We start from the raw sequence: 12,486 nt of genomic DNA, 5'->3' as shown, positions 1-12,486 counted from the left end.
TCCGTAACTTTTGTATTTATCTCTTTTTTTGAGAAAATCCTAAAATCTCATGAAAGTTTGAAAAATGCTCCAAAATCGTGAAGAATGGATGAGGCTGCTGATTGGCTCCTCGCGGTCTGACCTGGCGGGGATATTCATCATCTCATGTTCTGTCGTCTTTCAGCTCTTCCTGTGATTTTCAAAGAAGAACTGAAGAAAGTTGAGGTTTTGGAAGGAGAAGACGTTGTCCTGCGCTGCGAGCTGAATAGGACGGACGTGAGCGCGCACTGGCTCAAGGGCAACAAGAGCTTACAATCTAGTGACAGGTACACGATGCAGCAGGAGAGAGGTGCCACTACACTCCACATCCGGGCAGTAACTGAAGAGGATGATGGGGATTACACCTGTGTCAGTGGAGATGCCCGGACTGTGGGAACACTGCAAGTACAAGGTAAATATTCTTATCCTACATATAACTATCCTAGTGGTGATGTATAATCTGTATGTAGTGATCTCCCCCTAGTGGTGATGTATAATCTGTATGTAGTGATCTCCCCCTAGTGGTGGTGTATAATGTGTATGTAGTGATCTCCTCCTAGTGGTGGTGTATAATGTGTATGTAGTGATCTCCCCCTAGTGGTGGTGTATAATCTGTATGTAGTGATCTCCTCCTAGTGGTGGTGTATAATGTGTATGTAGTGATCTCCCCCTAGTGGTGGTGTATAATCTGTATGTAGTGATCTCCTCCTAGTTGTGGTGTATAATCTGTATGTAGTGATCTCCCTCTAGTGGTGGTGTATAATGTGTATGTAGTGATCTCCCCCTAGTGGTGGTGTATAATCTGTATGTAGTGATCTCCCCCTAGTGGTGGTGTATAATGTGTATGTAGTGATCTCCTCCTAGTGGTGGTGTATAATGTGTATGTAGTGATCTCCTCCTAGTGGTGGTGTATAATGTGTATGTAGTGATCTCCTCCTAGTGGTGGTGTATAATCTGTATGTAGTGATCTCCCCCTAGTGGTGGTGTATAATCTGTATGTAGTGATCTCCCCCTAGTGGTGGTGTATAATGTGTATGTAGTGATCTCCCTCTAGTGGTGGTGTATAATGTGTATGTAGTGATCTCCTCCTAGTGGTGGTGTATAATGTGTATGTAGTGATCTCCCCCTAGTGGTGGTGTATAATGTGTATGTAGTGATCTCCTCCTAGTGGTGGTGTATAATCTGTATGTAGTGAGCTCCTCCTAGTGGTGGTGTATAATCTGTATGTAGTGATCTCCCCCTAGTGGTGGTGTATAATCTGTATGTAGTGATCTCCTCCTAGTGGTGGTGTATAATCTGTATGTAGTGATCTCCCCCTAGTGGTGGTGTATAATGTGTATGTAGTGATCTCCCCCTAGTGGTGGTGTATAATGTGTATGTAGTGATCTCCCCCTAGTGGTGGTGTATAATGTGTATGTAGTGATCTCCCCCTAGTGGTGGTGTATAATGTGTATGTAGTGATCTCCCCCTAGTGGTGGTGTATAATGTGTATGTAGTGATCTCCCCCTAGTGGTGGTGTATAATGTGTATGTAGTGATCTCCTCCTAGTGGTGGTGTATAATGTGTATGTAGTGATCTCCCCCTAGTGGTGGTGTATAATGTGTATGTAGTGATCTCCCCCTAGTGGTGGTGTATAATGTGTATGTAGTGATCTCCCCCTAGTGGTGGTGTATAATCTGTATGTAGTGATCTCCCCCTAGTGGTGGTGTATAATCAGTATGTAGTGATCTCCCCCTAGTGGTGGTGTATAATCTGTATGTAGTGATCTCCTCCTAGTGGTGGTGTATAATGTGTATGTAGTGATCTCCTCCTAGTGGTGGTGTATAATCTGTATGTAGTGATCTCCCCCTAGTGGTGGTGTATAATCTGTATATAGTGATCTCCCCCTAGTGGTGGTGTATAATCTGTATGTAGTGATCTCCTCCTAGTGGTGGTGTATAATCTGTATGTAGTGATCTCCCCTAGTGGTGGTGTATAATCTGTATGTAGTGATCTCCCCCTAGTGGTGGTGTATAATCTGTATGTAGTGAGCTCCTCCTAGTGGTGATGTATAATCTGTATTTAATTAACTCCCCTAGTGGTGGTGTATAATCAGTATGTAGTGATCTCCTCCTAGTGGTGGTGTATAATGTGTATGTAGTGATCTCCTCCTAGTGGTGGTGTATTATGTGTATGTAGTGAGCTCCCCCTAGTGGTGGTGTATAATATGCATGTAGTGATCTCCTCCTAGTGGTGGTGTATAATGTGTATGTAGTGATCTCCCCCTAGTGGTGGTGTATAATGTGTATGTAGTGATCTCCCCCTAGTGGTGGTGTATAATGTGTATGTAGTGAGCTCCTCCTAGTGGTGGTGTATAATGTGTATGTAGTGATCTCCCCCTAGTGGTGGTGTATAATCTGTATGTAGTGATCTCCTCCTAGTGGTGGTGTATAATCTGTATGTAGTGATCTCCTCCTAGTGGTGGTGTATAATCTGTATGTAGTGAGCTCCTCCTAGTGGTGGTGTATAATCTGTATGTAGTGATCTCCTCCTAGTGGTGGTGTATAATGTGTATGTAGTGAGCTCCCCCTAGTGGTGGTGTATAATCTGTATGTAGTGAGCTCCCCCTAGTGGTGGTGTATAATCAGTATGTAGTGATCTCCTCCTAGTGGTGGTGTATAATATTTATGTAGTGAGCTCCCCCTAGGGGTGGTGTATAATCTGTATGTAGTGATCTCCTCCTAGTGGTGGTGTATAATCTGTATGTAGTGACCTCCCCCTAGTGGTGGTGTATAATCTGTATGTAGTGATCTCCTCCTAGTGGTGGTGTATAATGTGTATGTAGTGAGCTCCTCCTAGTGGTGATGTATAATCTGTATGTAGTGAGCTCCCCCTAGTGGTGGTGTATAATATGTATGTAGTGAGCTCCCCCTAGTGGTGGTGTATAATATGTATGTAGTGAGCTCCCCCTAGTGGTGGTGTATAATCTGTATGTAGTGAGCTCCCCCTAGTGGTGGTGTATAATCTGTATGTAGTGATCTCCCCCTAGTGGTGGTGTATAATGTGTATGTAGTGAACTCCTCCTAGTGGTGGTGTATAATCTGTATGTAGTGATCTCCCCCTAGTGGTGGTGTATAATGTGTATGTAGTGATCTCCCCCTAGTAGTGGTGTATAATCTGTATGTAGTGATCTCCCCCTAGTGGTGATGTATAATCTGTATGTAGTGATCTCCTCCTAGTGGTGGTGTATAATGTGTATGTAGTGATCTCCCCCTAGTGGTGGTGTATAATCTGTATGTAGTGATCTCCTCCTAGTGGTGGTGTATAATGTGTATGTAGTGATCTCCTCCTAGTGGTGGTGTATAATGTGTATGTAGTGATCTCCTCCTAGTGGTGGTGTATAATGTGTATGTAGTGATCTCCCCCTAGTGGTGGTGTATAATCTGTATGTAGTGATCTCCCCCTAGTGGTGGTGTATAATGTGTATGTAGTGATCTCCCCCTAGTGGTGGTGTATAATCTGTATGTAGTGATCTCCCCCTAGTGGTGGTGTATAATCTGTATGTAGTGATCTCCCCCTAGTGGTGGTGTATAATCTGTATGTAGTGATCTCCCCCTAGTGGTGGTGTATAATCTGTATGTAGTGATATCCCCCTAGTGGTGGTGTATAATCTGTATGTAGTGATCTCCCCCTAGTGGTGGTGTATAATCTGTATGTAGTGAGCTCCCCCTAGTGGTGGTGTATAATCTGTATGTAGTGAGCTCCCCCTAGTAGTTAAATCTTGGGAAAGTTTGTGTTGCTCCTCTAGTAGGAGGGCGGTTTTCCTGCTCTTTTTGTGTAAATGGTCCTAACGAGATGAACCGTCTTCTACTCGCCGCCCTGTGAGCGGAACAGGACGATTGTCATTAAAATTTTTCCTGAAATATTTCGCTCTCTATAATTTGGCATCGTGGACATTGGTCTCATTAATCTGCCACAAGTATTCGGGGCAAGAGACATCTGTAAGAAAAAGGGACCCAGCAGCCGGCAGGTCCTAGATGGTAACACGCCCCGTGCCTGCACTGGAAGGTAGTGATAAATGTTGGGAGAGATGAATAGATAATGGAGACATTGATGAGACTTGTGTGCGGCCGAGTAGAAGGAGTCGTCTCTGCCTGAGGGTGGTGGCTCTCCGGACGTCTCTCACATCCACCAATGGCAGCAGAGATTACTTTTTAATGTTTGACAATGTAAGAGTTTGGTTTTTGTGTCCAAACTCTTGGCTTGGTCTGAGTGAGGAGCAGAAAGGCCAGAAACTGTGATGAGGGTGCGAGTATCTGCCATTAGGGTCAACTAACTGAGCTAATACCAGGAATCCTGATATTGTAATGGTCCACGTTTTCTTTTCAGGTGAGTATGAGTGAAACCATTGGTTGAGGATGGAACCTAAAATGGGTTTCCTGCAAAATTGCTAATTCAACCGGGTCTCTCTTCAAGGTGTTAAAAATCATGGACCTCTCACTAAGGATCCTCATGATATTCATTTTCAGCATTTTGTATCTAGGGTGTTCAAGTTACTCAACAAGAATCTTGGGATTCAAACAAAGCCAAAGCGTCTCACCAGCTCCGCTGGGCCTAAGCATTGATTAAGAAGAAAAAGGGCCCCAGAATACCCCCACGTTAGTGTCCTTGGGGGTCCCATCTGAACATCATATATTTACCACTATGGAAACATCAGAAACATAAAAAAAACTTACAAACTCTCCTATTAACCAGGTTCATAAGTAACTCTACCTAAAGGAAAAGATGAGACCTTTCTTACGAGTCCCTCAGGTTCTTCTTAGCTGATCTTGGGATCGCTGCGTCAAAGGCTCTGCAGGCGGCAAGGCCGGTGAGGCTGAGAAGGCTGGAAGATTATCTGCATCTAATCCCAGGTCCTTGCAGAGACAAGTAGATTGTTTGGTGCTAGGCGGGTCCCGAGGGATGGAGGAGTTGTAGACCGGCGCTTCTATTTGCAGTAATGTAACGCACAACTCTATGCGTTTCAATAATGATCTTTTATTCATAAAAAACTCGCGACGCGTTTCTGCTCCGGAGCGGAGCCTGACGAACGGTTTAGTCTTAGGACCCTGGTTCAGTGATGGGGTTGAAGAAGAGCGGGAGATCTTGTCGACCCGAGACCCGCTGACAGAGAGAGTAAGGCTCTTAGGATACGGAAGGAAGGTATTTTGGAGTAGGCCACTACCCATGGGGAAACCTCTCCACTTCCGGGGTGACGCTCCCGTTAGCTGGTCTTTGGCTAGGGTTCCAGATTCCCCGGGGCTCCACAAGATTATGTTGCAGTCTCCACTTTAAACATTTAATATGTTTGCAGCCGTCTGGTTATCTTGAGTTATAGAGTATCAGTGTCCCTTTAAGTGTGTGGCTGTAGGGTTGATGTAATGCACCCAGCAGCGGCGCCTCTTTAATCCAGACCGGGTAGGCCAGGTGCCATGTAGGCCTCAGATGTCAGGGGCCAGTAGCAGGGCTGTGGGGGGCAGATGCTATTACCGGATTGTGTGACGTGGTCTCCAGGTCGCCTTATCATGGGCTCTTCAAAGACTAGGGCCCAATGTGGGAAGATCCAATGTCCCTCCGGCAGTAGATGGTGAGAATCAGGGCCCTGGCTTCTGCTGGCTGCTAGGCCTCGGCTAGGTCTTAGCAGACCCGATTGAGCTGGGTGCAGGACCATTTATAACATAGGGCCTGCATCGGAACATTAGGGTGGCACTAGGAACAGACAGGGACCTATCAGCAGGCGAAGGGAGTAACTGTCCAGGTTCCAGACAGGAGTCTTTACAACTGAGGCTCACAACTGAGGTCCCGATTAGGCAGAGGGGGGCTTAGGGGGGGGGGGGGGTTGCATGAGGTATTTTTGTGGCTTAATAAGCTGAAATAGTAACAGAAAAGGAGCTATGTCCTAGTGTGTCCTGCTCACTCCTCGGCTAATCATGACCCTTCTCTATAACTCCATGCCTCTGGTGAAGAGCTTCAGTAACCATTGGAGAAAGTGGTGGGAATTGTCTTCTAATATAAGAAGTGCTCTGTTTGTGTCCTCCACTGGAGGCCCCGTTATCACATGTGACCTATGACCTATGACCCTCGTACTGACCCATCCTGTGCTTTCTGCAGCTCTTCCTGTGCTCTTCACACGGCCGCTTCAGAACGTTGACGCCCACGAGGAGCAGACCGTCACCCTGCAATGTGAGGTCTCCAAGGCCGGGGCAGCAGTGGAGTGGAGGAGAGCCGGGCTCGGGATACAGGCCGGAACCAAGTATGAACTGAGGCAGAAGGGAAAAGTCCGGGAACTGCTGATCCACAATGTGAGGCTGGAGGACACCGGAGAATACAGCTGTGACACCGGAGAGCAGGAGACCACCGCCTACCTGACAGTCACAGGTAGGTATCACTGGCACATGAAGACCCCGATCACAGCCTGATACTAGATCCAAAGTGTGAGAGAAACAGGAGACCACCACAGGTCTACTGCTATAACATAGCTACAGGTCACACACACAGATCACACGTGTGGTTATGTACAGCTGGTTTAATAGTCTTTCATGTTGCAGCTCTTCCCATCGTGTTTGTGAGACCTCTGAAGGACACTGTGGTGGAGGATGGGGTGACGGTGACGTTGCGCTGTGAGACTTCTAAGCCCAATGTCCCTCTGGAATGGAGGAAGGGGACGGTTGCCATCTTTCCTTGCGCCAAGTATGAAATGAAACAGGAAGGTTCAGTTGCTGAATTGGTCATCTATGATGCTGAAGCAGAAGATGCAGCAGATTACACATGTGACAACGGAGACCAGCAGACCACATCTACGGTCAAAGTGAACAGTGAGTGTCCTCCCTGCCTTCTCCTCCAGCCTCCTCCTTCTTTTCAGCTTTCTATAACTGCAGATGTTTGTTCAGATGTTTAAGCACAATCTCAGCCGGAGGTCAGTGTGTAATGATGGTCACCTCTTCAGCCTCCTCCATGATGGACTGCCTTCTCTTCTCCTGGGTCACACACTTCCCATTCCCGGGGTCACACACTTCCTGTCTCCAGGCTTGCATGGTTTCACGCTCTTCCAGCCGCCAGTGTCACGCTCTTCCGTCCGCCAGGGTCACGCTTTTCCAACCGCCAGGGTCACGCTCTTCCCTCCGGCAGGGTCATGCTCTTTTCTCGCCCAGGGTAGCGCTCTTCCCTCCGCCAGGGTCACGCTCTTCCCTCTGCCAGGGTCACACTCTTCCCTCCGCCAGGGTCACACTCTTCCCGCCGCCAGGGTCGCGCTCTAACCTGCCGCCAGGGTCGCGCTCTTCCCTCCGCCAGGGTCGCGCTCTTTCCTCCGCCAGGGCCATGCTCTTCCTTCTGCCAGGGTCACACTCTTCACTCCGCAACGGTCAGGCTCTTCCCTCCGCAACGGTCAGGCTCTTCCCTCCGCAACAGTCAGGCTCTTCCCTCCGCAACAGTCAGGCTCTTCCCTCCGCAACGGTCAGGCTCTTCTCTCCTCCAGGGTCACACTCTTCCCTCTGCCAGGGTCACACTCTTCCCTCCGCCAGGGTCAGGCTCTACCCTCCGCCAGGGTCACGCACTTCCCTCCACCAGGGTCACACTCTTCCCGCCGCAAGGTTTGCGCTCTTCCTGCCGCCAGGGTCACGCTCTTTCCTCTGCCAGGGTCGCGCTCTTCCCTCCGCCAGGGTCGCGCTCTTCCCTCCGCCAGGGTCACGCTGTAACCCACTGCCAGGGTCGCGGTTTTAACTGCTGCCAGGGTCGCGCTCTTCCCTGCGCCAGGGTCACGCCCTTCCCTCCGCCAGGGTCAGGCTCTTACTTCCGCCAAGGTCACACCCCTTCCTCCGCCAGGGTCAGGCTCTTCCCTCCGCCAGGGTCAGGCTCTTCCCTCCACCAGGGTCACACTCTTCCCTGCGACAGGGTCACACTCTTCCCTCAGCCAGGGTCAGTCTCTTCCTTCCGCCAAGGTCACACTCTTCCCTCCGCCAGGGTCAGGCTCTTCCCTCCGCCAGCGTCAGGCTCTTCCCTCCACCAGGGTCACACTCTTCCCTGCGCCAGGGTCACACTCATCCCTCCGCTAGGGTCAGGCTCTTCCCTCCACCAGGGTCACGCTCTTCCCTGCGCCAGGGTCACGCTCTTCCCTCCGCCAGGGTCAGTCTCTTCCTTCCGCCAAGGTCACACTCTTCCCTCCGCCAGGGTCAGGCTCTTCCCTCCGCCAGCGTCAGGCTCTTCCCTCCACCAGGGTCACGCTCTTCCCTGCGCCAGGGTCACACTCATCCCTCCGCCAGGGTCAGGCTCTTCCCTCCACCAGGGTCACGCTCTTCTCTCCGCCAGGGTCACGCTCTTCCCTCCGCCAGGGTCACGCTGTTCCCTCCGCCATGGTCACGCTCTTCTCTCTGCCAGGGTCACGCTCTAACCCACCCCCAGGGTCGCGCTCTAACCTGCCGCCAGGGTCGCGCTCTTCCCTCCGCCAGGGTCGCACTCTTTCCTCCGCCAGGGCCACGCTCTTCCTTCTGCCAGGGTCACACTCTTCCCTCCGCAACGGTCAGGCTCTTCCCTCCGCAACGGTCCGGCTCTTCCCTCCACAACGGTCAGGCTCTTCCCTCCGCAACGGTCAGGCTCCTCCCTCCGCAACGGTCAGGCTCTTCCCTCCGCAATGGTCAGGCTCTTCCCTCCGCAATGGTCAGGCTCTTCCCTCCGCAATGGTCAGGCTCTTCCCTCCGCAACGGTCAGGCTCTTCCCTCCGCAACGGTCACACTCTTCCCTCTGCCAGGGTCACACTCTTCCCTCCGCCAGGGTCAGGCACTACCCTCTGCCAGGGTCACACACTTCCCTCCACCAGGGTCACACACTACCCGCCGCCAGGGTCACACTCTTCCCGCCGCCAGGGTCACACTCTTCCCGCCGCCAGGGTCACACTCTTCTCTCTGCCAGGGTCAGACTCTTCCTTCCGCCAAGGTCAGGCTCTTCCCTCCGCCAGGGTCAGGCTCTTTTAATAAGTTATATTCCAGGATTATTACATTACAGATTAGGGCAGAGGCAGAGTGATCTACCATCACGTCTACATCTGGGAGTAGATTACTCCTAGTAGGTTTCCTAGTAGGTCTGTCAGTGTCTGGCTGTGGTAGTGGTCACATATCTATCTTGACTTCCATGACTCCCTCATGGTCAAGGTGTCTTGTGTGTCCCAGATTTTTCGGGCAGGACACCACAATTACAGTTTAATCATGGGCAGGTCTCCTTCATGTCAGGCAGAGGCCTAGGCCATGGCTCCTTCCATCATGGGCAGATCTCCTTCATGTCAGGCAGGGGCCTAGGCCATGACTCCATCCATCATGGGCAGGTCTCCTTCATGTCAAGCAGAGGCCTAGGCCATGACTCCATCCATCATGGGCAGGTCTCCTTCATGTCAGGCAGGGACCTAGGCCATGGCTCCTTCCATCATGGGCAGGTCTCCTTCATGTCAGGCAGGGGCCTAGGCCATGGCTCCTTCCATCATGGGCAGGTCTCCTTCATGTCAGGCAGGGGCTTAGGCCATGGCTCCTTTCATCAGGGGCAGGTGTCCTTCATGTCAAGCAGGGGCCTAGGCCATGGCTCCTTCCATCATGGGCAGGTCTCCTTCATGTCAGGCAGGAGCCTAGGCTATGGCTCCTTCCATCATGGGCAGGTCTCCTTCATGTCAGGCAGGGGCCTAGGCCATGGCTCCTTCCATCATGGGCAGGTCTCCTTCATGTCAGGCAGGGACCTAGGCCATGGCTCCTTCCATCATGGGCAGGTCTCCTTCATGTCAGGCAGGGGCTTAGGCCATGGCTCCTTTCATCAGGGGCAGGTCTCCTTCATGTCAAGCAGGGGCCTAGGCCATGGCTCCTTCCATCATGGGCAGGTCTCCTTCATGTCAGGGAGGGGCGTAGGCCATGACTCCTTCCATAATGGGCAGGTCTCTGGTGCTCCCCATGGAGCTGGATCCCATGGGTCTTATCTTGTTCATGGAAGTCTCCTGTAAGTGACATCCGCGAGGGGGAGGGGTTTACCGGTTAGGGGGTGTGACTTTGCTGTGCCAGCCCCATGATTGCCAGGTGTGAATAGCGTTCCCATTTTTATAGTTCTTCTCTCAGGTGAGGGTTTGTCACAATGTGTCAGAGCTGACGCCTTGATGTCTTTTTGCAGTTCTCCAGTTTGTGAAAAATTTGCAGAACACTGAAGCAGAAGAAGGAGGCGCCGCTCGTCTCAGCTGTGAGGTCTCTGCTCTAATGGCCTCCGTGGACTGGTGGAAAGGAGGCGAGAAGCTGCAGTCCAACCACAAGTACCAGATGCGACAAGATGGCGCCATGCGAGAGCTCATCATCAATGATGTAGAGCCGGAGGACGCAGGAGAATACACGTGCACTGCCCGGAGCAAGAGGACCTCAGCCACCCTTGCTGTCACAGGTAACGTCACCCCGGGCACTGGACACGCAGGGGGCGGAGCTGTGACTACCTGTCACACAGGATATACAGGCAGGGGGCGGGGCTGTGACTACCTCTCACACAGGATATACAGGCAGAGGGCAGGGCTATGACTACCTCTCACACAGGATATACAGGCAGGGGGCGGGGCTGTAACTTCCTCTAACACAGGATGTACGGGCAGGGGGCGGGGCTGTGACTACCATCACACAGGATATACAGGCAGGGGGCGGGGCTGTGACTACCTCTCACACATGATATGCCGGCTGGTTGTCAGATCTATTCTGATCAAATCTATCACTCACAATCCTGTCCTAGAGCTGGACATCACCATCACCTTTGGTCTGAAGGACCTGTCAGTGCCCGCTGGTGATGACCAGTGGAAGCTGCAGGGGTTCCCCCTGGAGAATAATGAGATGAATGAGATCTCCCAGTCCCATGTGCTGAAGCTGAGTGGGGTCACCCAGGAGGACTCGGGGAGTGTCAGCATCAGGGTGGGCCCGTACCTATCCACAGCCACTGTCAGGGGTAAAAGCATGTATGACCAGGGGTGAGGAGGGCATCATGTGTCATCTGGTGCAAGGGAACACAGGTGGGGGGATACGCCGAAGGACACAGGTGTGGGGGGGGGGACACAGGTGGGGGGACAGGCAGGGGGGGGCACAGGTGGGGGGACAGACGGGAGGGGCACAGGCGGGGGGGGGGGGGCACAGGTGTCAGGGCAAGGTTCTCCGGGAGCAAAGGATGCCCGTGATGGTGTGGGAACTGGATGAAACAGACAACTCACGGTTTTGGAAGCCGCCATCTTTGCAGTGCTACTTCCTGAATAAACCAGAGCAAGTTCTCATTCCGGAAGGTTTAGCAGACGCTCGTTACATCTCGTAGTCCTAGAGAATCTTTCCTTCTTGTAGTCTGGTAAGATCCCAGACATAATCATCCCTGAAATCACAGTGCGATGGGTTTGTATAGAAAATCTGGGGAAGATTCTAGAATGCTTTGAAGACTTGACCAATAGCCAATCAGGTCTCTCTTCCTGGTTACATCAGACAATATAATTGGTTAAACAATTAACATATCAATTAGAAACAATTAAAACTTTTGACCACTAGATGGTGGTAAATTCTCTTACACCTTACCAGACCTGAATCTGGTTGAGGCCTAGTATTCTGAACTGGAAGAGAAGCTGGAAAATGTCTCCACAGATGGAAAGCCACTGACACTGCTCCGAGGAGGGCGAGCTCCACCACAATCTCACATTAATATCATTCTCCTTCCACCGAACATTAAGGTGCAGACAGAGGTAGAGCCGCCGTCATGGCTGTCCCGCCATCCCTGATGTTTGGGAGAATGGCCCTGCGTGTCCGGTCTGTCCCGCTCCTGCTGTCTCCTCGCGTCGCCTTATCTTTAGCAAGATGCTGCTTTGGGATGTGGGATGCTGCTTTTGTCGGGTTCTCAGCCCAAATATCGAATGGAAAAGAACATGGCACATGGCCAATGGGGAGGAGCTACCGCTACAGTCTGCTAAAGTGAAGCCAAAGAACATGGCACACGGCCAATGGGGAGGAGCTACCACTACACGTCTGCTAAAGAGAAGCCAAAGAACATGACACATGGCCAAGGAGGAGGAGCTACCGCTACAGTCTGCTAAAGTGAAGCCAAAGAACATGGCACACGGCCAATGGGGAGGAGCTACCGCTACAGTCTGCTAAAGTGAAGCCAAAGAACATGGCACACGGCCAAGGAGGAGGAGCTACCTCTACACGTCTGCTAAAGAGAAGCCAAAGAACATGGCACCCGGCCTTTGTATTCTTTTTTGCTTATTCAGGTGCTTTATGTACAAGTGTTTTGTATTTACACCAAAAAAGATCTATTTGTACAAGAAGAATCCGATCACATGAATGATTGTGCGACGTTTCGCTCCTCCCAACCTTTGTCAAGCTATGTCTGCACCAAGCGTAACATGCGCGCCTGCTATGGTGGAGCGGCCGCTTGTGGCAGATCTAGATGAGCGAAACGTCGCACTATCATCCATGT

General features: G+C 51.3%; 1 protein-coding gene across 1 annotated transcript in view; it reads left to right on the top strand.

The window, feature by feature from the left end:
* The window catches only part of OBSCN (obscurin, cytoskeletal calmodulin and titin-interacting RhoGEF), a 155,949-nt gene extending 144,943 nt beyond the window's left edge, over window positions 1–11,006 (top strand). The window contains exons 53-57 of the mRNA XM_072131628.1: window positions 164–430; window positions 6,148–6,414; window positions 6,585–6,851; window positions 10,174–10,434; window positions 10,771–11,006. Coding sequence (XP_071987729.1) covers window positions 164–430; window positions 6,148–6,414; window positions 6,585–6,851; window positions 10,174–10,434; window positions 10,771–11,006 — 1,298 coding nt within the window. The remainder of the gene's footprint in view (window positions 1–163; window positions 431–6,147; window positions 6,415–6,584; window positions 6,852–10,173; window positions 10,435–10,770) is intronic.
* Window positions 11,007–12,486: the final 1,480 nt, after the last annotated feature.

This window comes from Engystomops pustulosus, unplaced genomic scaffold, assembly GCF_040894005.1.
Source record: "Engystomops pustulosus unplaced genomic scaffold, aEngPut4.maternal MAT_SCAFFOLD_109, whole genome shotgun sequence".
NCBI classification, from domain to species: Eukaryota; Metazoa; Chordata; class Amphibia; order Anura; family Leptodactylidae; genus Engystomops; species Engystomops pustulosus.
This window is presented reverse-complemented; position numbering and strand designations above follow the sequence as displayed.